Source organism: Molothrus ater, chromosome 24, assembly GCF_012460135.2.
Source record: "Molothrus ater isolate BHLD 08-10-18 breed brown headed cowbird chromosome 24, BPBGC_Mater_1.1, whole genome shotgun sequence".
Classification (NCBI taxonomy): Eukaryota; Metazoa; Chordata; class Aves; order Passeriformes; family Icteridae; genus Molothrus; species Molothrus ater.
Genome location: NC_050501.2, coordinates 2,498,298 through 2,522,804, shown reverse-complemented (window position 1 = coordinate 2,522,804; position 24,507 = coordinate 2,498,298). Strand labels below are relative to the sequence as shown.

General features: G+C 51.4%; 1 protein-coding gene across 5 annotated transcripts in view; it reads right to left on the bottom strand.

Annotated features, from left to right (window-relative positions):
- Nucleotides 1–24,507, bottom strand: part of SCMH1 (Scm polycomb group protein homolog 1) — a 63,237-nt gene that overhangs the window by 17,886 nt on the left and 20,844 nt on the right. For 4 of the 5 annotated variants that reach the window (XM_036396913.2, XM_036396915.2, XM_036396916.2 and 1 more), the window contains 9 exons: nucleotides 24,249–24,317; nucleotides 19,548–19,618; nucleotides 17,217–17,451; nucleotides 14,706–14,794; nucleotides 13,934–14,177; nucleotides 3,234–3,466; nucleotides 2,550–2,676; nucleotides 1,349–1,549; nucleotides 573–758 (listed from right to left, as the gene is read on the bottom strand). In XM_036396913.2, the coding sequence (XP_036252806.1) occupies nucleotides 573–758; nucleotides 1,349–1,549; nucleotides 2,550–2,676; nucleotides 3,234–3,466; nucleotides 13,934–14,177; nucleotides 14,706–14,794; nucleotides 17,217–17,451; nucleotides 19,548–19,618; nucleotides 24,249–24,317 (1,455 nt within the window). The remainder of the gene's footprint in view (nucleotides 1–572; nucleotides 759–1,348; nucleotides 1,550–2,549; nucleotides 2,677–3,233; nucleotides 3,467–13,933; nucleotides 14,178–14,705; nucleotides 14,795–17,216; nucleotides 17,452–19,547; nucleotides 19,619–24,248; nucleotides 24,318–24,507) is intronic. The other variant, XM_036396917.2, reaches the window with a different exon arrangement.

Here is a 24,507-nt window from a genome sequence, read left to right as displayed (position 1 = left end):
CAATCTGCACTGTGGCATGAGCTGTCTTGCTGGGGTGAGCTGGAGCTGCTTCAATGCTATGCCAAGGAAAACAAAACCAGCTCTGCCTCAGATTGAGCATGAGCATCACCCCTGAACAGGAACTCCACGTTGTTACTAGGGCTGGATGTCCTGGCTGCTGCCAGCAGATCCACGGCCAGTGTGGAAACCACTCTGCTTCAATTCATTTCTAATTCCAGTTTACTTGCTGCATGTTATCACTCTCCCTTTTCCTGCAGTCTTTCACCTGAATTCCTAGCTGTATGAAGTCACCACAATCAGATCACAGGAAGTGGGAAGGACTGGAGGATGAGGAGGGGAGGAGGGAAGACAAGGAGACAGCACGGATGAGCGGAAACCTCCAGCGGAGATGGGAACCAAACTGACAGGCAGAAAATGCAACCGGAACCCTACACAACAAGAGCCCTGTGGGCACGTACAGGACACTGGGTGTGATGTAATGAACCCTGGGAGAGGGCTCTGGAACAGGAGCCTGCCTTCTGAGATAGAGCTCAAACCTGAGTCCCTACAGTGCCACCCCCCCCAGCTCCTACCTGGTAGATACCTGTCGTGGTCGTACTGGTGAGAGCGCTGCATGTGGCTGTTCTGAGTGAAAGGCTGGTTCCCAAAGAGGTTGTCACTGCGCAGATTGTGGCACAGCTTCTCCAGGAAGCGGAGGACGTAGGTGATACTGTTAACTGCTGGCAGGTTCAGAGTGTGCTGTTCCCGATCAAACACAGCTGGAGACAGAAACAAACAGAGCCCAACACGTGAACCCCCCGCCAGGGCGGGAGGCTACGCCCAGGGCCGCACAGGCAGCTCCTGGATCTCAGCATCCTGGGCTCTCAGAGCCAACAAAGCCTTCCTCTGCCAGGGCAGGCCAGGACCAGCCTGCTGCACCCAGCACGGGGCCGGGGGAGCCGCGTCCGAGGGAACGGAAAAGATTCCAGGAGGGGCCTGCAGATCCAGCTAGGCACGGGCTTAAAGGAGAAATAAAACCCGGGCTATTTCTTGTCTTTCCGTGAGGAGCTGTGGCATCCCCCCTGCTGTGGCTCTTCCCAGGGCTGGCAGGATTGCTGCCCAGGCTGGTGCCAGCGCTGAGCACTGCCTGCTCCAGCAGCTGTGCCCGCGGGCCATGGGAACTGCTCCGCTCTGAGTCAGCCGCCAGCTGTTGCTTCACTGACACACATGTGTGGCAAGAAAGAGAAGACAGAACTCTTGTGTCTGCCCCTGGCCTGTGGCTGCAGCGAGCTTCAGGACAGACATCTTCCAACGAGAGAATTCTTGCAACAACCTCTCTGGAGGCCAAGTGCTGCGGGCCCGTTCTCACCTGAGATGACCTCTCCCCCGTGGCCTTGTTTTAAGAAGGAGAAGACTGTTTTCTGATGATAAGCACAATCAATGCAGGCCTGTACTGCTTGCTGCAGGACAACAGAAGCTCGAGCTGGTCCAAAATGGTCTGGCAGCTGCTGAATTTTCTTCTTGTCTAGGTGGGGCCCAGTGCTGCCGTTCTTGTTCAAGTAAATGCAAACTGCCAAGATGAGAAATGTGTTTGCTGTTAACCCACTCAAGAAAGCAAGAAACAGATGCCTAAAATCCAACCTGAGAGATGCTGAGATATTAAGACTGTCCAATCACTGACAAAGTGGAATCCACCACGACTGCCTGACTGCATCCTCGCAGTGGAGCCGCTTCTAGAGGGGAAGGAATCCCCTCCAAAATCTTCCTGCCTCATGCTCACCTTCCAAACTGCTGCTGTTTCTCCCATGCTCTCCCCTGCAGCCAGGCTGTAAAGTGGTTTCCATGCCAGCCAGGTAAGGTGGCTGTGATGTTCAGAGGGGAAGAAGGAATGCAGCCCCCACTTTCTAGAGGTTCCCACAGTGTTTCCTTTTTAGGGAAACTGGCTTCTTTAGGTTCCTCTGAAAACTGGCCAATTACATTCTGGGGAAACAGAGGGCTCAGCCCATATCCAGTGCTTGACTCAACATGTCAAAAACAGCTTTGCATTAGACTTTCCTGACCAGATTCATCCTCAGCTGTAGCAGTGCATAGACTCTCACTGCTGCTCCTCCTCCTCCCCTATTCCCTCCTGTCCCTGTGTGCCTTGATATCCCGGCTGGAGCTGGGCAGATCAGTCCTTCAGCACCTCCTCTGCCCCTTGTGCAGTTCCAGCAGCTGTGCCTTGCATGGTGTGGGACTCACAAGGGGTGCTGCACACCTGACTGCCCCAGGGCACAACGGACCACAAATGTATCTGGAGAGCTGTGGAGTCACCAGCATGCAGGGGAAAGTGGTCCTTGCACTCAACAGGTGGGCTTGCAATCTTCCTACTTCATTATTTCCAATAGAAAGATAAATGAACAGCTGCTCTGGACTCATGTGCCTCTCTCAGGCCAGCCCTTCTGGAGTGGTAAGGATTGCTGCTTTACAGGCTTAGGCAGAAATGGGACTCTCTCAGGGTGTTGCTGCCTGCCTGCTGCAGCTCCTAACTGTGCAATCCTGTCAAGAATGTGGTCCAAGACCCTCCTTACCTGTGGGAGCCTGCATGGCAGAGCTGGGGATTGTAGCAGCGTCCTGGGGCACAGTGCTTGTGTCTGGCTCTGGGGTACTGGTTGTTGGAGAGGTGGGTGCTGGGTTCAGCAATGTCCTAGGTTTCCTCTGCAGAAAAAGAGGAGATATTTCTCCTTTTACCCCTGCTCTCCTTTACCACCCATGATCACTACACTCTCTCCTCTGCATCCAACAGACAAGGCACTGTGGAACATGACACATTTCTGATGGTGATGACGGGGTGTCTCAAGAACCTAGTAATCAATATGTGTGTATTTTACAAACCACAACCCTAAAAAATAACAAGCCTGGGATCTGCCACCTCTGTTTGACTCAGACTAGCCACACACAAAGGACAGGAGAGCTTACTCTACCCTTTGGCCATCCTGTCATGCTCCCAGCATCTGCCATGCTACTCCACAGCCAATGCACTTCCAAAGACACAGATTCTTGATGGAAATGATCTTTAGGACACAGACATTCTCTACAGCTCTGGGGCTGGGCTCTGAGGACGCTCCCAGCCCACACACCCCTCTGCTCTCCTACTTGCTGCAGTCACACAGCCAGAGGCTGAGCCAGACGTGCACAAACACACGCATGCACCAACCCATGGCAGGACCTGCAGCACCTGCTGTTCACCCGCCTGCATCAGCATCAGCTTTTACCTTACTGCCAGGCTTGGGGCCTCTCTTTCTGGGGAATTTCAAAGGCTCCACTGACTTGGAGGGTGTAGGCATGGGGTGGTGGATTAGTGTTTTGGTCGTTCGACCACGCTTCTTCCCTGTTTTGCGACGCCTTTGCCCTTGTTGATGCCCCAAACCAGTCTTTGTGCTACTGTGCATGCTAGGTTTCTCCGAGTTTACTTCGGAGGCAGGTAAAGGGCTCTTTGGAATCACAACTGAAATAAAAAGAGAAAAAGCAAATGTAATTAAATCAGGTGAGAATCAAAACAAGAGCAGCCTCCATCTTTATACACATGGAAAAACTTGGAGAACTCCCAGACCCCTGGGTGGGGGGGGGACTGCTCTCCATGCCAGAGTCAAAACCAAACACATGGATCCCCAGCTCAGAACTCGAGCTGGGGGACACTGGGGCTTAACCTGGATGGGCTGAACTCCAGAAGGATCATGCTTGCAGCCATGCCTTCCTTCCTGAAAATAACTGGCACCTGCATCTCTTCCTTCTGCAAGCAGTGACCTGCCAATGGCCACGGAAAAGGCTCTGAGAGCATTCCTAGGGAGGGATCAGCCAAGACCTGTCTGACAGTCACAGAACCAGTGCTGCAAACACTGGAAATCCCCTCTCTCAAGGCTGATGTCAAATCTGTTCCTAAATTGCCAGCAAACTGCAGTGGAAGGGACCAGCTCCATCCTCCCTGCCTGCAGGGATTATTGCTCCTGGTCCTGAGCAATAGCTCATCTCTGCTGGACCAGCTGCCCTGCCCCTCCACAAACTACCAGGGGCAGGTGTGTTCCCTCTTATCTTATTCTTTCCATCACAAAATCAGGTTTCTGCTAGACTTGCCCACACATCCCCTAAATTTGTTCAATCATCTTTCCCAAGCCTGCTAAAGGCCAGAGATATGCTGGCCCAGCCTAGCAGACCAGTATTTCCTTCTGTTTTAAATTTCTGCTAAAAAGAAACAAACCAAAATCCTGCTGCATTATGAAAACTGCAGAGTGGTCTTTAGGATGTCTTGTTTCTCATATCTGGAAACCCCAACATAGGGGCAAGGAATTAGGAAAAAACACAGGCAAACTTTTGAAATCAGGGGCTTTGTAGTTAAGGAAAAAAGTCTTAGCCAAGGAAACAAAGTACAATTAAAGACTGATACCAGGATGGCACAACTGTGGGCATATCCAGAGATTTTTAAGGTTTCTGTAATGAGGTTTTAGGAGCAATTACTGTGAGCAGGGATTTATTCCCCTGGCACAATGAAGTTGTGGCTGCCCCTGGATCCCTGGCAGTGTCCAAGGCCAGGTTGGACAGGGCTTGGAGCACCCTAGGAAAGTGGAAGGTGTCCCTGCCATGGCAGGGGGTTGGAATGAGATGAGATTTAAGGTCCCTTCCAACCCAAATCACAGAGTGCATCCAGGATCCAGCCCCATTCTGCTTGCCATGTGGGCATGTTTAGTTTTAATTTTATTTCCTTGCTTTCGTGCATTAGCATTCTGTACTAGAAGCTGAGAAGAGCTACACAGTCATCAGGATCTATCTGACTTCCTGAATAAAGACTTTTTTGTGTCAGGCAGACACAGGGACTGTGGCAGAAACAGGGTTTTACTACTTTTTGTCTGAGCTGTTAGTATTAAAAGCAAGATTATTTTGCTGTTAATAAAATGAGTGTGATAGCTCAGGTGCTTCTTAGAGCTGATGGTACTCCAGAAGTGTCACCTGCTCCAGGTGACACCTGGCACTGAGCTGCAGGGAGGAATGGCACAGGTAAGGCAGGCGCTGATCATGGAATCCTGGGCCCTCTGGCTTCAGGTGTGCAGTGACTGATCTCAGCAGAGAAATGTTTGTATCAAACCATTTATTAGAATCCCACAAGCTGTGGCTGCCCCTGAATCCTTGGCAGTGCCCAAGGACAGGGCTTGGAGCAAGCTGGGACAGTGGGAGGTGTCCCTGCCATGGCAGGGGTGGAATGGGATGGGATTTAAGGTCCCCTTCCAACCTACACCAATCCATGATTCTAAAACTCTCCATACTTCAAAGAAACTTAAATATCAAAAGGATGTGGAAGCCAGGGCAGGGAGCATTTCATTTGAGATCTGCACAACACTCAGTGTCTAAACCAAGCTGTGCCACAATGAGGTTTCTCTAATGGGGAGGAAAAATTGAGAATTCTACAGACAAGCTGTGAGGCAAACATGTTTTCTCAGTTTTACTAGTAACAAACCCAGAGAAATGGTGCATTTGGGAAGCTGGCATGCAGCAGGCAGAGCAGCTGGACTGCACCCTTTGCTCCCAGGCTGGGACCACACCACTGAGAACTCACTGCCAGGAAAGAGGAGACTGCTGTCAGATGAACTCCTGGTGCAAGCTTTCACTGTGTAATCTTATGTTAGTAAGTGATTATAATAAGTGATTTCATCTTTTGGTGAAATAAATGCAAGAAAAATCTGTTGCCCAGTTCAGCTGTAAAGACAGTACACATAACAGTAATTTGCCAGGCTTGAAGAATTGGCTTTGGGATTTGGACAATAAAAGCCCATAACTGGGTGCATGCAGATCCCCTGATGGGACACCTCATGTCATTCAGCCACCCAGAGGAGTTCCCACTGTGCCTGTGCCCCTGGCAGCACATCCCTGGTCCCTCTGCAGCCACAGCTCCTGCAGGGATGGAGGAGCTGCCACAGCAAGGGAGGCTGTTCACTGAAAGAGGCTAAATTACATCTAAATGTGCAGCCAGCTCAGGCCAGAGAGACACAGACTGTGACCTAGATTGGTGCTGTGTGCCCAGCAGTGCTGCTGAGCACAGCCCTGGGCACAGCCCTGGACAGGCACTGATGTTTTCCCTGGGGCTGATTCCATCAGACTGATGCAATGCACAGACATTTTTCTGACCTGCAGTGATTTAATGAAATGAGGTCTTATCCTCCCACGATTCAGCAGACTTGCCTGGCTTTTTTCTTGGATTTGAACCAGAATCTGAGCAAACACCAGGCTGTGCTAATACATTTCTCCTGCCCTAGCAGATGCACTGAGCAGAGTCCTCCCACCAGCTGAAGCTGCACATCAGTGGTGCAGCCCCCAAAGCACAGGGTTACAGCTGGCCACACTCTGCCTCACCCCCAAGGCACCACTGCCAGTGACTGGATGCTCCCTAAAGGAGCCTGTAGCTTCTTTTCAGGTACCTGTTATTTTCCTGCAGGACTTCAGCCCCTCCTGTCATGCAGATGTGGTCCAGAAACACAGGATTGCTATGCAGGGATCAGTGCCCAGCACTCAGCCCAGCACCCACAGAGTTCCAGAGGTGGAAACAGCTGTGCCCAGCAAGCAGGATTATCTCACGGCTCTGAGCACTGCCAAAGTCTCCTTTAACTGCCAAAAGCTTCAATTTACTGCATCTTATTCTTACTATTATTACATCTTAATTATTAAGGATCTAGAGCTATCAAAGAGTGTCCAAAGAGGGGCCACGAAGATGCTGAAGGGTCAGGAGGGGCCGCAGGAGGAGCAGCTGAGGGCTCTTGGTGTGTGCAGCTGGAGCAGGGCACAGTGAGGGCAGAGCTCAGGGATCTGCAGCTCCTCCCGAGGGGCAGCTCCCATCCCTGCTCTGGGCCAGGGACAGCAGCCAGGGCACGGCTGGAGCTGGGCCAGGGCAGCTCAATGCTTTGTGTAGGCTGAGCTAGAGCAGAGACTGGATGGAGTTAAAGAATAAAGCAGGGATTTATTAAAAGGCCTCAAAGGATCCACCTTGGGCAGCACAAGAGCCCAGCCAGGGCTGCACCCAAGATGAACCAAAACGGTCCCAAAATGCACAAACAGGCACGGGGTCTCTCCCTTGGATCAGTTCTGCTCCATTTGCATCTTGCAGTTCACTGTCCCATTCCAGCTTTAGCCCACCCTGCTTGTTTTTCTCTCTCCAGCCCACGGGGTTTGTGCTCTGGGGCTGAGATTTGGATCATTTGTCCTTGGTGCCCAGCTGGAGCAGGAATTGTTTTGTCTCCCTGCTCTGTGCACAGAGCTCAGCATCCCATAATGTGAACCCAGACCCACACACTAAAGCAGCACAGAACCTGAAAAATAGAAAAACTAAACCTGAGGCATCAGGCTCAGGCTGGAGCTCAGGGCAAGGCTCTTCCCCCAGAGGGTGCTGGGCACTGCCCAGGCTGCCCAGGGAATGGGCACGGCCCCGAGGCTGCCAGAGCTCCAGGGATGCCCAGGCTGGGCTTGCTGGGGGCTCTGGGCAGGGCTTGGGGCTGGACTGGATGATCCTGTGGGTCCTTCCAGCTCGGGATATTCTGTCATTCTATGATTCAGCTGGTGACAGGGCCAGCCCAACAACGAGCAGCTGCCAGAGACATCCTCACTTTCTTTTTCCTTGTGCAAACCACTAAGAGGAGCCATATTTTCAGAAAATCAAGTGGAGCCTCTCTTACTTAAAAAATCAACTCTTCCTGAGTAAAGCAGCATCTCTGTGCCACAGCTTTGTTGCTCACCTGAGCTCTGAGCAATCTAACCATCCAAAGCTGGCCTTGCTTTGCAGGAGTTGAGCCATGCAACCCTGAGCTCCTTTCTGACCTGAATCTGAACTCATGGCTATTTCAGCTCATTAAGGGGACAAAAACTAATCACTGGGAATTTTCTGCTGGCTGAACTGTCTTGTTTTGGGTCACACAGGCATCCAGGACAATGGCAGACATGGAGGAGGAGGAGGAGGCTGGCTGGCATTGGATCCATTTGGCACAGTGAGAAACATCACCCTGAAAATGCAGCTCAAACACAGCTGAGCTCAGAGCCAAAGAGAAGCTGGGCACCACTGATGATGTTATTCACCACTGAAAGATTAGTTTAAACAAGAGTTTTAAGCTTTCTGCAGAAACAAAGAGACTTGACAGAGAATTCCTGATTTCAGGCTCTACTTCCTAATGCCAAAATATTCCATCAGCTGATACAAGGCACCTGCAGCTGCCCACCACACTGGGACTCAAACTATTGATTACAGGAGACTCTGCACAGTTGCCATCCACACTCTGAGGGTTAGTCAATGCTTGGAAGCAACATTTGTCACCCATCAGCTTATTTGAGACTTGTCACAGCTTGAAGAAGACAAAATTATGTCCTTGGGACAAGAATTACAAAGTCAAAACATACAAAAATATGGAACAGAAAAGCTTGAAGTTGCAGAAAGGTTTCCTGCCTTTCTCTCTTGTATTTACAAGGTTCATTTACCAAGAGCAGCAGGAGCACAAATCCCAAATTCCCATTTTCTGTGCCAAGGGCTCTGTACTCTCAGATGCAGCTGTAGTTCATGTGCTTCTACCTGGAGATGTCCACAACGGCCCCTGCAGCGTCCTGAAGTGCAGGGGGAGATTTCTGAGCACACCACTCATGTCCACTCTGACAGATGTCCTGCAGGCCACTCTCCTGTGCTTCTTTGGTGCTCACTGCCCCTTGTCCATCTTCAGCACTTCCCAGGCAGAAGCAGCACTCAAAGAGGTTAAACAGACCCATTTAAGATAAACAAATTTGCCAGAGAGCAGAAATCTTGTTGAGATCTGGCTGAATCTTCCCTGCGTGAGGCATTTCAATCCCAGACATGCTGAAGGTTGGAGCTGGACAGGAACTGGAGCTCGTTGCCTGTCCCAGAGTAAAATGTGAAAGCTTCAAAGCCCTGTGATTCTTCCCAAAGCAGAGACCATCATCACTGGCCACCATGAGCACAACTGGGACAGAAATAGAGGCCCTGGGAAGGCTCCAGGCTTGGACTGTCCTGAGCTCTCAGCAGACATGGCAGACACAACACAGAACCAAGGGTGGGAGACACAGGCTCCCTGCAAAGACAGGGATTAAGAACAAGACTCCAAATCCTGGAATTTAAAGGGTGACCAAGCTCCTGCCACCAAGGCTGGAATATGGTGACAAGCAGAAACAAGGTGTGGAGTGTTCAACCTCCTGCCAAGGCTCAGTAACACCCTGAGACATTGAAACTCTCTTTTGGGCCAGGAAGCACAGTGGAAAAGGGAAGGAAACATCCTAAACAAAACCCAGATTCTCTGGGATATGAAATATTTCAAAATAAAACATGAGGAAAAGTCGAGAGGAAGGTGTAGACACTGAGAGAAAGGACAGGCTGGAGACCAGAGGAAACTGCTTCTGCCAGGTCAGCTCCTTTTCTCAGAGGCTCCTGTCAGGACATCACTCAGTACCCTCAGGTCTCTGATATGCCATGGTTCCCATCTGGTGTTTGCTGAGCCACAGGCACTGTCAGCACCCCAGAACCTCTTGCAGTGCTGGGTTCCCTTACCAAGCTCCCAAACCTCCAAATCCCACATGTGTACTCCAGGACACCATCCAAGCTGAGCCAGGGTCACTGCTGAGAGCCTGGGCTCTGTGCTCCAAATAGCTCAAAAGATTTTCTTGGGATCTTCCAAGAGCAGCCTCAGAGGCAGCACACGCAGGCTCCAGGGCTGTTTGTGTGTTACCCTCATGGATAAACACCTGAACTGCTCTGTGTACCCTCCTTCCTCCTCCTGTTGGTGCATAAGCTCGACCTGTGTGGTCCCCAAACCAGCCATGCCAGTGCAAAGCAATGTCACCCAGCTTAATGTGTGAGCTCCAGATCCCAGCTCAGTCCTAAAGAGACAGTAATTCATTCATATTTTCCCATCTCCTCCAAGCAGGAATGCACAGGAGCTCACCTGAGCTGTTACCCTGCCAACTACTCCTGATGAGGCTTCTCTTCCCACCACTATGTTCTCACGCTGAAGAAGGAAGAGAAACCAAGCAATGTCCAAAATAAAATAATAAAATACACATTACCTTTGCCCCTGGGCAGGAAACCTAGCAGCTGATCATCATCTTCCTTTGAGGAGCCAAAGCAGTTAAACAACAAATCACATGGCAGCAGTGGTGGTGGGAAATGAAGAACTTCATGAGCTTTCTGTCCATGATCAGCATCTTGTAACCCTCTGGAGTCACTGCAGCAGCCCCAGCAGGCAGCTCTGGTCCCAGGGTAACACAGAGCTGTGAGCCCAGGGTGGATGGAGCTCCCCTTCAGCCTATGCCCTTGGTAACTGCTAAAACTACTCACATGTGCCTGCTCTGCAAGCAGAGGGAGCAGGGTCTGAGGGCACACACAGACCTGTGCAGGCACTGAGCAGTGCCCCCAGTGCCCTGGCATGGTGGCAGAGGATGAGCTCTGTGTTAGCTCTGCCCTGCCTGCCTGGGCTTGGGGCTCTCTGCCAGCTGGGCTGCTGCCAAGGCAGCAATTCCAGTCCTCCAAATTCCAGAGCTGGAGCAGCTTCCAGCTCTGCCTGCCAACCTTAACCCTTTCACTGCTGCCCCTCTCCCACAGCACAGTCACCCCTCTCTCTGTCCCAGAGCATCCAGAAGGGTGGAACAGGGGGCAGCAAACCCATCAGGAGTCCAGAGCAACTTGGTATCAGCCAGGATGGAGGAATAGCACAGACACCTTCTGAGATGCAATGAGGGCTTTACCTGTGTCCCTGCTTCCCTGTGCTCAAGGGGACAGTATTCCCCTGCCCTCCCAGTCCCACATGAAACATGGGAGCAGCTTAAGGAACACTGGTGTCTGTATGTGTGTGTGGGCAAGAACCTTTCAGGCTGCTTTGATTGTGGCTGTCCTGTGCTGGGCCAGGAGCTGCCCTTGATGATCCTTGTGGATCCCTTCCAGCCCAGGATGTTCTCTGACTCTAAACCCTCTGAGCAGAGCTCCCAGCCAGCACTCAGCTGAACAGAAAGTCCACTTCCCCTTATATTCCTAAAAGGTATGTACAGATGTGTATTTAAGGTACAGATATGTATTTAAGGGTAAAAAAGTACACGTATAAGAGGCATGAAAAGACATGTAAGGTGCTGTACACCACATATGAGGAGTGGAGTAGGGATTCCTGGCCAATGGACATCCCTGGGAGCACCCCACTGGTGTGGGTGGCGTGCTGAGGAAAGTTTGCTGCACACACACAGAACTCCCCTCCTCTGGGACAGCCACTGGGACCTGCCTCCCCCAGCAGCTGCCAGGCTGAGCTGGAGAAGCTGTGGGTGCACAGGATGAACTCTCCCACATTCTGCCTTGCTCTGTAGCCCAGCAGAGCCAGCATCCATCCCTGGCCCATGGCCAGCGTGGAGAGAGGACCAGGACCCACCACAGGCACTCCCAGAGCTCCATTTCCCCCGTGTGGTGTTGTTGGCTTGGATCCCCCAGCCCCAAGGTGTGCAGCATCCAGACAGGAGCACCAGGAGATGCCCAGGAGCCCACAGCCACTGCACAGCCAGCAGGCAGCAGTGCAATTACCAAGCACAGGCATGCAGGCTGCTCCTCCTTGCTGTTTGACCTCCCTTTCCTTCTTTAACACACACACATGGCCTAATGAAAGCTCCATGGAGTGGCTGGCTGGGCTCCAGCTCCACCAGCTCCAGCTAAGCTAACACTGCTGGGAGGACTGGGAGGCCCTGGAGATGGAGAAGGACCATGGAGAAGCCCTGCACTCCTCCACTTCTGCTGGCAGCCAGCAGCAGAGACAGATTAGAGCTGACTGGAGTTACCAGCATTAAATAAACATGCCTGCCCTCTTTGAAGTTGTGCTTCCCTTGAACATGAGCTCATTCCACGAGGCCTCTTTTTGCTCAGCCCCAGGAAGCCACGGGGTTACTCATTCTCCATGGAGTTAACTCTTCACAGGACTCCCCACCTTCCACACAGTCAGCCCAGTAAATGAGCACAGACCAGTTTACCACAGCAGCAGCTGACTGCCTGCATGTCTCTCCAGTCCTCTTTGAGAGGAATTCCCACCAGGAAAGGGAAACTGCCTGACTCCACCACATGGTCCTGCAGGCTGGCACATGGAGAAGGTTTAGTGCAGCTCAAGGAAAAGGCAATTCCTTTGTGGTGATGCATCCTCCCACCCTGCCAAGAGCAGCACTCTCAGGTCTGGGAGGACTTTGCTCAACCCTCCACCACAGCAGGGCTGAGGAAACACAGGAGGAATTTCATTAGAGAAAGCTCCCAGTACTCTGTTCTTTTGGTTTAATCCCACAAAGTGCAAGTCAGAAATTCTTGGTCAGGAGAGGGAGCAGACAGTCACAGAGGGAGAAGCAAAAGCACAAAGACAAGGCTGATCTCAACTCCCTGGCATTTTTACATGGCTCATGCAACCCTTGCCAACCCCTGCTCTTGTCCCAGGAGTTGAAAAAAAAGGAGAAAGAGAGTAGAAATCTGCCTGAGGGTGAGGGCTGCCTCTGCCTGTGCGTGGAGAGATGTGACTTTTTGGGGGTCACTATTTTTGTACACGAGCAGGAAGTGCAGAGTGACTGCACATGGAGCCAATGGGAAAGGGAGAAGCCATCCCAGCCACTTGCCAAGGGATGGCACAATGGGATCTTGTTTCTGGATAACTGACTGGGCTCTGCTCACTCACAGCTTCAGCCCTGGCAGGAGGAGGCTGGGGAGGATCAGAGCTGCCTGTGCTGGGGCTGAGGGTCAGACAGGTTCCCACTTCTCCTGAGGAGGCTTCCACTGCTCTCCTGAAACCTTCCACCCCCTGATTACTGGCAGGAAAGCTCCCACCAAACATAAACATGTCTTGAGCCACTCATGCAGTACCTGAGAGGCACCCTGGAGATGCCTGGTGAGAGCACCAGGGCACCACTGGAGGACTCAGCCACTGCCCAAGAGGGCCCCAGTGCTCTGCAGAGCCTGCAGGGCAGCAGCAGCTGGGACACAACAACCAGCAAGAAGAGAGGGAGAGGCTGGGAACAGCAAGGCAAAATGTAGAAATCCAAGATAAAGAGGAATCATCTTCAGCCAAGGGGTGCTCACAGCTTGGCTTGCACACAGATCACCTCAGGCAATCCACTGAGGCCAGCCCTGCAGCCCTGAGCACAGACCTGGCCCATGCCAGGGACACAGGGCAGCACCAGCCTGACAGGGCAGCATGAGCTGACCCAGGACTTCCAAGAGGAACAGTCCTGTCAGAGAAATGCCTTTCCTAAGCAACCCTTCAGCTCTGGCAGAGAGGCTGTTCTCCTGCCCCTCATTTCATTGACCAGCCATGTGCAGGGCTGGCCAGCCAGTAAATGCCAGAGGGATGTGCTTGGGGACAGTGACAGCCCTCCTGAGCCCAAACACAACTGTGATGTGAGAGAGCTTGAGACAGGTCTTGAGAATCAAACCAGCCATTGCTCAGCCACTTGCAAGGCATCAAATTCCCCAGCACTGCTCCTACCCAACAATCACAGCCCTACGAACAAGGCAGGCACAACCTGCTCCACACCTGCTTTGTTCACAGCAAAGGCACACCAAGAAAACTGCCCCAAGTACAAAGAGGCGCAGTCCTGCAGCTTCACACTTCTCATTATTCCCCCTGAGAAAAACTGCACAGGAAAATGTGGTTCAAAGGCGCAGGAAAAACTTCAAGGGAATTCCTGGAGAGGAGCAGACCTCAGCAAAGTTGTACAGCACCATCCCTCCCCAGAGCCATCATCCTGCCCAGCTTTATGGACAGCCAGGCTGTTCCAGTGCTATGGGTCTGATCACCTGTACCTTTGCCACGCACGAAGCTGCACAAAAACCAGACAGAGCACCCAGGTGTCCTTGCTGCCAGTCTCTGCCTGCTTTGCTGCTCTTTGAGAGCTGAGTGGAGGAGCCAAGACAGCTAAAAAACAACGTGGGCCTTACCTTTTGTACCAGGGGGCTGCAGATTATCTCCAGTCAGCGAACACCAGCCTACGGGAAAGATGTCCCGGGAATCATATCGGCACCAGTAATCGAAGGCACCTCTCCAGCCATCAAATGTTATCAGGACCTCAGAACCTCTCACCTCCCCAATGGTGGCCGGGCAGATGAAGTGAGGGTTCTTCCTGTCCACTGCCTCCAGCTTCATACCTGTCTTGAAGAAGTTTTGGGAAGGAGATGGTGGTTCCTACAAGAAGAAGTGGAATATATGCTCAAAGGGGATATGGCAGTGCCTCCCCACACCAGGGCTGTGCCCTCACCAGCAAACTCAACTCCACAAGGAGCTGAAGGGAATTAGTGGGTTGGATTTGAACCCCAAGAGGCGTGCACACACTGGCTGGGCTACACAGCCACTGCCCTTTAATCAAGAGGCAGCAAAGTCCACAGCTCACTGCTGGACTGAACCCAGGGAGTGGGACATTGCACAGAGATGCTGATGTTCCCACCTTGCATTCCCCACTTTGAGCAGCACCTGCAGCTCCAGTGAAAAACCAGCTCCCGCCTCAAGCCTGAGCCCTGAAGCCCAAACACTTCCTTGGCAGACCTCTGGCTACATCCTGACACTGCTATGACACAGCTGGAGAGGACACAGGTCTGTCCTGGAGCAGCCCTGAGCTGTGCAGTGTCACCTCCTATGGGACCAGCACATCTCTCATGAGACAGCAGCTCTGAGTCTGGTGCTCTGCCAGAAGGCTCTGCACAAACAGGGAAATACCTTGTGAAAAATCCGGACAGGAGCCATCTCTGCTCCATTCAGGGTCTTCAGAAGGAACATGGGCCAGGAGGAAGCATTGAGCCGGAAGCCTGGGGGGAGGGAAGAGGAGATGGACACTGTTAGACTGTGGGGGTTGGTGGATCTGGCAGCACATGCCTGCCCTGATGGCAACTCACACAACGGTGATCCCATACCACCCTCCTCCCATGCTGGAGTCAGGTGGGATTTTAGCCAGATATTCTGAATGTAAAGCATTTGTGTTATTGAAAAGAAACATCTGGAAACAGCTGTCTGACTGCAATATTCACTTATCACAACAATCCCATTGACCATCCAGACAGAGCACTTTGTGCAGCCTCAGTGCTGCCAGCTCCTGCTGCAGGGGAGACATGAATCAGCAAATGCACACTCAGGCTATGGAATTTCTTCCTCAACAGGGAATCACAGCTTCTGGGTGGCCTCCTCTACCTCTAGTGTGAGCTGCAGGCAAGCTAATCTGAAGAAATAGAGGCTGTGATTTGCCTGGAACACATTATAGGGAAGGATGGCAGGTTTGGGCTTGACACCTGCTGGGAAAAAAGTGGAGAAATAACAAGAGGGGGCTCATGGGAAGAAAAAAGCAATTTCACATACTCTGAGGTATGTGACACTGACTATGACTATACAACCACCAGAAGGCTCTGGATATCACAGATATCTTTGTTAAATGTGCATCCTCCTGCACAGGCAACTTCTGCTGCTCAGCTGTGTTAGGTCTGTGGTTGGAGGGGTTTTGAAGATAATCCTGGCACTGGACCTGGACCAAGAACATGGCAAAACTTTGCCAAGGTTGCAGTGCTCAGCACAGGTCACCCTGCCAGCCCTGAGCTCTGTCAGATCAGCTTGGAAACCAACCCAAGTAGCCACAACTGCAGGGGATGGGAGAGCTCAGCTCCCACAGTGGCAAAGAAAACATTTATGTGAATCACAGAATATCCTGGGCTGGAGGGGACCACAAGGATCATCCAGTGCAGCCCCAGCCCCTGCCCAGAGCCCCCAACAGCCCTAGCCTGGCCATCCCTGCAGCGCTGCCCAAATTTCTCCCCCATCCTTCATCTCCCCCATCCCTCACTCTCACAGAATCATGGAATGGGCTGAGCTGGAAGGGACCCACAGGGATGATCAATGCCAAAGCCAAGCCCTGCCCAGAGCCCCCAGCAAGCCCAGCCTGGGCATCCCTGGAGCTCTGGCAGCCTCGGGGCCGTGCCCATTCCCTGGGCAGCCTGGGCAGTGCCCAGCACCCTCTGGGGGAAGAGCCTTGCCCTGAGCTCCAGCCTGAGCTGCCCTGGCCCAGCTCCAGCCGTGCCCTGGCTGCTGTCCCTGGAATTATCTGTGTAAAAAAAGAGCAGCAGCAGATGTGTGCACATGGAAAATACTACAGGAAAGAGAAAACTCTTATGGGGTTTTCTAGGCCCTTGAACTCTGCATGCAGAAGGACAACTGCAGCACTAGCTCAGTTACCTGTCTTCATGCTGGGTGCAAAATCATCCAGTTCCACTCCCCAGCTATGGGCAGGGACACCTTCCCTGATCCCACTATGCCAGAGCCTCACCACGCTCACAGGGAAGAATTTTATGCTAACATCCCAGCTGACCGTGGCCTCTCCCCTGGCACAAGGTTGAAGCAGGTGGCACAGAGCAGAGCTGGGCACACGGGGCAGCCCTCCCGGACCTGCTCCCGAGCACAGCCAGGGCTGCTCCACCTGCGCCTCGTGCCCTCTGCTGGCCACACCAGGCACAGGAGGGGCCCAGCGGCCCACAGGGCTTTGGAAGAGATGGGCAGCACAATCACTGAACGGTTTGGGTTGCAAGGTCTCAGATGACCAATGACAGCAACCTGTGTTGAGGCTGTGAGCAGTCACAAGATTTTATTATCATTCCTTCCTTTCCTTGCTAGCCTTCTGATGAAATCCCTTCTTCTATTCTTTTTGTATAGTTTTAATATATAATTTTAATATAATATATATCATAAAATAATAAATCAGCCTTCTGCAAGATGGAGTCAAGATTCTCATCTCTTCTGCCCATCTATGTCACCAGCTGATTAGTAGGAAGGACATGATTCCAACTCCTTCTCAGCCAATGAATAGGATAAATAGGTTGTTGGCAATGATTAGGATGAGTATGGCGATTAGGAAGAATAGTAGGTAGGTGAAAAATTTTGTAATGTAGGGATCTGAGGCCATATATCATGTGGCAAATTGTAGGATAGATCATGATACAAACAGTGCAATGGGGAAGAAGGTAAGGGAGTAGAAGTCTATTTTCAGGCTGATGGGGATTTTGAAGTTTATAATGAATTTTCATTCTCAGAAGGTGGTGATGCTTTCTGTTCCAGAGAGGATGCCCCCTCGTCCTGGGGCCCCTGCAAACACCACCACATTTGATGAGCCCCGAGTGAGGAACATTCCCACACCCCAAACTTTCCCCACCATCAACGTGACCCTTGCTGGACAGCTGAACTCCAGCTCACCCAGTGGAGGCTGCAGCATGCCTCCATTCTTCTCACAGTTGCCAATGGGCTGGATCTCAGCAGAGTCCACCAGCCTCCAGAAGTCGTTCTTGTTGTCGCTGCCGTCGAGGCGCAGGCGCAGGCGGGCGCCCGTCAGCCCCACCACGGTGGCGATGCACGTGGACGTGGTGTTCCGGGGGTCCTGGGCCTCCAGCTTCATACTGATCTTGAACTCGTTTGCAGGTGGAGTGTAGGACTGTAAAGAGTGGAACAGGGGCTGTGGTGTTATGTTTGAGTTCAATGGTTTGCTCTGTCTCACCCCTGGAAAATGTAGGGTTTGTTCCAAGCCTATGATCCTCCCCTGCAGTATCATGGATCTGTAATCCCATTGGCCCAAGGCTTATTCTGCACCCACTTTGAATCTCCCTGTTAAGCTGTGGGATGTAGACCAGGCTCTCTCTTGGCCCTTCTCTCCCCCTTCTCCCTCAGAAACCATGCTGCTCCCAGGGGTGGGACCCCCAATAAACCCTCATCTAATTAGCACCCTCAGAAGCCATGTGGAGTCTCTGAAGCAGGGTAGGAATTTTCCAGGGTAGAAATCCATTTTGATTTAGGTGCAATGTACATTTTTGAGTTGAGTCTGTGGTTAGAAAACATAGCTATGTAGCCTGACTGCAAAAGCCTAGGCTCAGAGAAACTGCTTCAGTGAAGGACAGAGATAATGGGGTGTAGACAGAGGGTGATAGAGAGACAGAGAGACTGCTGTGAGAGCAGCTCAACCTGACCTAAGAATTCTTTCTGATAAAGAAGAACTAGCGGCAAATGTCACGGGAAATTAGTAAAAATGAATATGAACCTATTGTGAAATTGTATGCATATGTATTTGAGAGGGGGTAAAAAGGGACCTGAAGTTCCCAGAAGTACCCATGTCATTTTAGGAGAACAATTCCCACATGTGTCCAGTGCTGTAACAAACACACCGGCTTTACAACTTTCCCAGAAGTTGTGGAGTTTTGATTATCTCTGCAAAACATCTCCTTGCCTGCCTGCTGCCACCAGCGAGCACACAGCTTAGGGGGCCCCCTGGGGACCCTCCAAACCAACAGCAACAAGGGCCCAGTCAGTCCAGGTTTGCCAATACATGCATGCACCAGCTCGGGCACAAAGCCTCCAGCAGTAGGAGCACCCAGACGGGGTCTGCTGAAGGCTGACAGCCCCTCCAGGCACAGCAGAGGCACCACTGAGAACTCAGCAAGCCCAGGCACGTCTGTAACAGACCCCCATCCTTCCATCCTGCATCATCCAGGCAACTAAAGCCTGTTCTCTTGGAATCACAGAGTCATTAATGCTGCAAAACACCTCTAAGATCATCAGCTTCAGCTGTTCCCACAGGGCTGCCAAGCCCACCTCTAACCCATACCCCTAGGCATCACATGCTGTTGAACACTTCCAGGGATGGGGACTCCACTAGTGCCCTGGACAGACATTTCCTGGGCCTGATCACCCTTCCAGTGATGAAATTTTCCTGATATACAACCTGGCCCTCCCCTGGCACAAGTTGAAGCTGTTTCCTCTTATCCTGTCTCTTGTTTCCTGGGAGCAGAGCCTGACCCCACCTGGCTCCATCCTCCTGGCAGGAGCTGTGCAGAGCCACAAGGGCCCCCCTGAGCCTCCTTTTCTCCAGGCTGAGCCCCTTCCCAGCTCCCTCAGCCACCCCTGGGTCTCCAGCTCCTTCCCCAGCTCCATTCCCTTCTCTGCACATGCTCCAGCCCCCTTGTTGTGAGGGGTCCAAAACTGATGCCAGGATCTGAGGTGCAGCCCCAGCAGTGCCCAGTGCAGGGGATTAACCCTCTCCTGGGAAGATCACCCAGCCAACCCCAGACCCACACAGACATTCACTCTCCCCTCTGCCCAGACCCAGGTGTCCCACAATGATTCACTCCTGCACCCCCTGTTCTCAGCACAGCCACCTCTGGGTTCAATACCTGCCACCCAGGGGCTGCTATTCTGTCAACAATTCACAACAACTGGGTGAATTCTGCTGAAAATCTCCTGATTGAGCAGGATCCACCAAAAGCTGGATGCCAGCCTACTCAGGACACTTTCTCCAAGGGGCTGTGCTTGGCAGAGTTAATAGCACACTTGTGTTCCCAACATGCACATCTGAGAGGAAAATCTTCTGTGCTACTCTAAATGCATATTTTTAATCTTTGCTTCAGCACTTGGATTTCTGTTAAGTCTCCAATATCCTTAAGTATCTTCCTTTCCAAGCCAGGGGTCTATCCCAGGCACAGAACTCCAGGGCTTCCACTGGACCATAGCCCTTGACCTTTCCTGTTTTTACCCTCTTACCTGCTTGAAACAATGGGCAGGAGCTGGGATGGCACATGTCTCTTTCAGGTACTTCTCCCAGGTGAAGTGACCTGAGAAGTAAAAACAAAAGGATTCAAATAAGAAAGGATGAGCAACATTTTCAGTAAAAGAACTGGCCAGACTCCTGTGCTGGCAGTTCTGCACTTCTCACAGAGGAGGTGCTCACAGGCAACGTGTTTTCAGCAAGAACCTCTGATGTTTGTGAGCACAGAAGATTTACAACTGCAACTGACAGGCAGAACAAAGCCCAGCTCTGCCTTCGGCATCCTCCTGCCTCGGTGCTGCTGAGAAGGGGCTGCACAGAGCCAGGGTAACAACCTGCAACTTAATGGAAAACACCCAGCACAGATGGGAATCTGCTGAGTCCTCCAGACAACTGCCCCTTCAAAACCATTCATTAAACACATCACTCAGTCTGGGGATTGCAAACAGCCACTGTGGGCTGTGAGCAGCACAGCTTGGGGGCTGGAATGAGATTATCTTTAAGGTCATTTCCAACCCAAACCATTCTGTGATCCCATGACTGGAAATCGTGGATTTAAAACTGGAATCTGCTTTTTGGTGACGGTACCCCTGGTCCAGCACAGACACAGCCCACCCCATGGGCCAGGGAGCAGCCCAGCAGTAAGTGGACAGGACAACAATTAACTTCCTCAAGTGCCATGAAGTCCACAGGGTGGGAGCAGGGATCCTCCAAACAGGGATTTACTGAGCTCAATACCTCACACCCAACCTCAATCCCCCTTCCACCAAGTGCTGCTGCCAGGGGAAGTGCATTTCATCCCTTCCTGCACCTTCCTCCTGTACAGCAGGAAGGGTAAAAGCAATAAGCCACCCAGGGAAACCTGTTATTAAATGAGGAATTAAAAGCTCCTGTGATCTGAGCAAATCATGACTTTTGCCATTTAAACTGAGCAGCTGGGAGAGGAACCTTGCAGCATGACATTCACTTGTATTCATCCAAACAGCTCCCGGGAGACCACTGTTTTCAAGGCATTTCAAGAGCAATGGTGGCAGCACAATTAAAGTCAGCCACTGCTTCCCCGACTCAGGCAAGTTCTTAATCAGTCTATTTTCAAAACAAAAGCTACATTAAGAGCCATTTTAGCTACTGCAGCACACACCACACCTCTGAAAACTGAGGCAGTAAGGTCAGCACACATTGCTTCAGTGCTGCCTCATGCACAGAGGAGCCTTCATAATCTACAAGCTTCAAATAAATACAAGGAATGCTGCTTTCTCACCACCTCCCATGCAGATGACTAGTACACTGTTAAAAATGGGGAAAATGAACAGAAAAAATACAGTTTCATTGCCACACTGGCTGAATATTACTGTTTGCAGACTGACAGCACTCTCCACGCCACAGAGGACTCAGCTCCATCCACTGGCACATATTTTCATTTCAGCCACAGTCTCACACTGGGTGAATGAAGAAATTCAGTGAGTTACTGCAATGATGCTCTCACAAAACCAAAAATCTTCTGCTTTAGTTGAAGATATGATTTTATACTTGGTTCTGTCAATGAAACTCTTTGTATGAATAATGTGGAGTAAACACCCAGGCAAAGCAAAGCCGGGCACATCCCACCCCTTAACTCATCTCAGACTGGGGTGGCCCTTCAGAGGTCATTGTCCCCAGAGCACAGAGGACACCCAGGTGACAGTACTGGGTGAGCAGTGCCAGTGTCAGCCCAGGCCCTGAGCCAGCAGCCTGAACAGGATCAGCTGTGCTTGACAATTTTATTAAAAAAAAAAAAAAAACCAAACAAACTCCCCTCAGCTGGTTTCAATCCATCACTATTAAAAGTTGTCATGGCTTTAATCTTCCCACTTTCCATTCCCTCCACACCAAGCCAGGCCATCCTGCTCCCTGCAGCAGCTCACCCCACAGCCCAGATCCATGCTGCACAACCCCAGTGGGAGCAGAGAATTTCTGACACAGCTGCAGGCCTCTAAAAATAGTGTTTGGACATGGAACTTATTTGAGATTAATTCTAAAGCCTGCTGGGATTCAACCACTGTATGAAGACACACACAGCATTAGAACTGCAGCTTCTCTAGGACCTGAGGAACAGCATGAAGCTGGGCCAGGGCAGCTCAGGCTGGAGCTCAGGGCAAGGTTCTTCCCCCAGAGGGTGCTGGGCACTGCCCAGGCTGCCCAGGGAATGGGCACGGCCCCGAGGCTGCCAGAGCTCCAGGGATGCCCAGGCTGGGCTTGCTGGGGGCTCTGGGCAGGGCTTGGCTTTGGCATTGATCATCCCTGTGGGTCCCTTCCAGCTCAGCACATTCCATGATTCTGTGAGAGTGAGGGATGGGGGAGATGAAGGATGGGGGAGAAATTTGGGCAGCGCTGCAGGGATGGCCAGGCTGGGGCTGTTGGGGGCTCTGGGCAGGGCCAGGGGCTGCATTGGATGATCCTGTGGGTCCCTTCCAGCCCAGAGTGTTCTGTGATTCTCTCATTCCTATCAATAATGGTTCTGGTGATTTATTTTGCAAAGAAAAGCAGGAGCAGCAGAAAGACTTCTAAGAAAAGACAGAGCTGATACAGCAGTGTTCAGTACCAGCCATTTCCTTACACACAGGTGGCAGGGCAAGCACAGGTAGAACCTGCACTTCTTTTTCAAGATTACCTTCAAACCAAGGTAAAAACTGCAGACTGCAGGTGGAAGTTGCCACTACACCCTTAGCATGAGAGGAAACCCTGCACTTCAGGCCCTTGTCCCACGTCCCTCTCTGCCTCTCTCCAGCACATTGGATCTTCTTCACAGAAAGAAATGAGAGAAAGACCCTTGAATGAGAAACACCCTGTTTTTGCAACTCCATCTGTGAGCCAAACAAAAGCCAAGGGTTGGGAACCCGTGTGAGTCCCTGTGACTTGGCTGTGGAAATGCCACTGGGGTGACTGTCTGTCACTTGTGCTTGCCTTGGGAAAACTCCTTGTTGTGTGCTCGTGCCAAAGGCAGATATTACTTCCAGGCAGAGAGTCACATTTGGGCTCTGATGTCTTAACCTTCAAAAATATTCACTCCAAACAAAACACTCCACAAACCCAAGGGGTCAAACTGCAGTAGTTGTGAACAATGCAGCTCTGCACCCTCATGTTTTGATTTTCTTTATGTTGCATTTAACATTGATCCTTTGCCCAGAATTTAAATGAAGATGGAGTTTCTGTTTATATCTTTAACTGAAGTCTGCTTTGGGCTCCATTAGCATTTTGGCTCCCGAGGGGTCATCAATCCAACTGAAACAATACATGTGTGTTTCAGGTCACATCTGTGAAGGAGAACGTGCCCTAGCCAGATCAAGGCATCCCATTAAAGTCTGCAGCCCATATGTGTGGCTGCTAAGGAGCACCAAGGCAGCACATGAAAGCAGCTCTGTATGAAAAGGAGCAGAGCATGGTCTGGGCTGGCAGATCCCAGGTGGCAGTGGCTGTCCCTGATGTCTGAGCATGGCCTCCTGAGGGTCAGCTCTCCCACAGGCTGTCCCACCCTATAGGAGTGTGCCTTTTGCTGACAGAGTGACAAAACTCTCCTCTGTCCCCTCAAAAAGGAAAGAAGCCCACAAGTTTCTCTCCTCCATTAGGTAAAAAAAGACACCTGGGAGACTTCACCTCAAACTTAAGGAGAGCAAACTGGACAGAAGCCAAAAAGTCCCACCTGGGCAATTTACTAGAAAAATAAGTGAACAAAGAAAAGAATCACTTTTGTAAGGTGTGTTACCAGGAGCAAGGACCTCCTGCACCTACCTCAGTTTTTCTCTGTTTGTTATTTTGCCTTTTATTAAACCTTTTTGTTTCTAACACTGCGACAGAAGCCATCCTGCTGATTTTTATGCCTCCAGAGGTAGCTGAGCTATCTTGAATATGAGAGTTATGAGACCTGGCTCGAGGAGGCTCCTATACCACAACCCTGCCCCATCCCAGGCACTTTGCTCAGCCATCAATCCAGCTGCACATGCTCCACTGGTAACATGAGCCCCATTGCTCTGTCCTGCTCAGTAAAATGTGACAATGTGCGAGTCAAAACTAACAGCTCTGAAATATCAGGGTGCTGTCTGCTCTGTCCTGCTCTCCTCAGAGGTGTCCCAATGCAGCTTTGACCTGGATTACAGGGTGCTCTGTGCCAGATGCTGCAATTTTAGCCTCTCACTGTGCAGAATCACAGAATGGTTTGGGTTGGAAGGGACGTTAAAGCCCATTCCTTTCCACCTTCCACTGTCCCAGGGTGCTCCAAACCCTGTCCAACCTGGCCTTGGACACTTCTAGGGATGGGACAGCCACAGCTTCTCTGGGCACCCCGTGCCAGGGCCTGCCCAGCCTAACAAGAATTTATTCTCAATATCCCATCTAACCCTGCTCTCTGACAGTATGATGCTGTTCCCATTGTCCTGTCACTTCAGACCCTTGTCCAAAGTCCCCCTTCAGCTCTCCTGGAGCCCCTTGAGGCACTGGAAGGGGCTCTATGGTCTCCTCAGACCTTTCTCCTCTCCAGACCCAAACCCTCCAAGGATGTGCCCAAGCTTTGGGCAGTGATGAGCTGCTCAGAATTCCTTGCAGATGATCACCAATATTCACTGCTGCACCATGCACTTGTCAAAAAAAAATCTTCAGAAATCACAAAAGGGAGAAGGGAGGGCAAAAAAAAAAAGAGGGGAGGAAGAAGGGAGCTCTCTTACCTTGGTACTGGGAGGGAGACTCTGAGGGGCGGCTGTACTTGTGCTTTTTACCATCTTTCCAGTCTATGGCTGAGACAAGAAACAGAGCATTTGTGTCAGGGAAAGGAGCCAGACAATGCACCCTTCTGCACTATCTGTGTTCCAGGCACTTCAGAGCAGAGCAGTGACCTCCCTGTCATGACCCCAGTGACGTGGATGATCTGCCTCTATCTCTGGGTGTGCTCCCTTCCTCTCCACAGCTCATGCAGGCACCTGACAG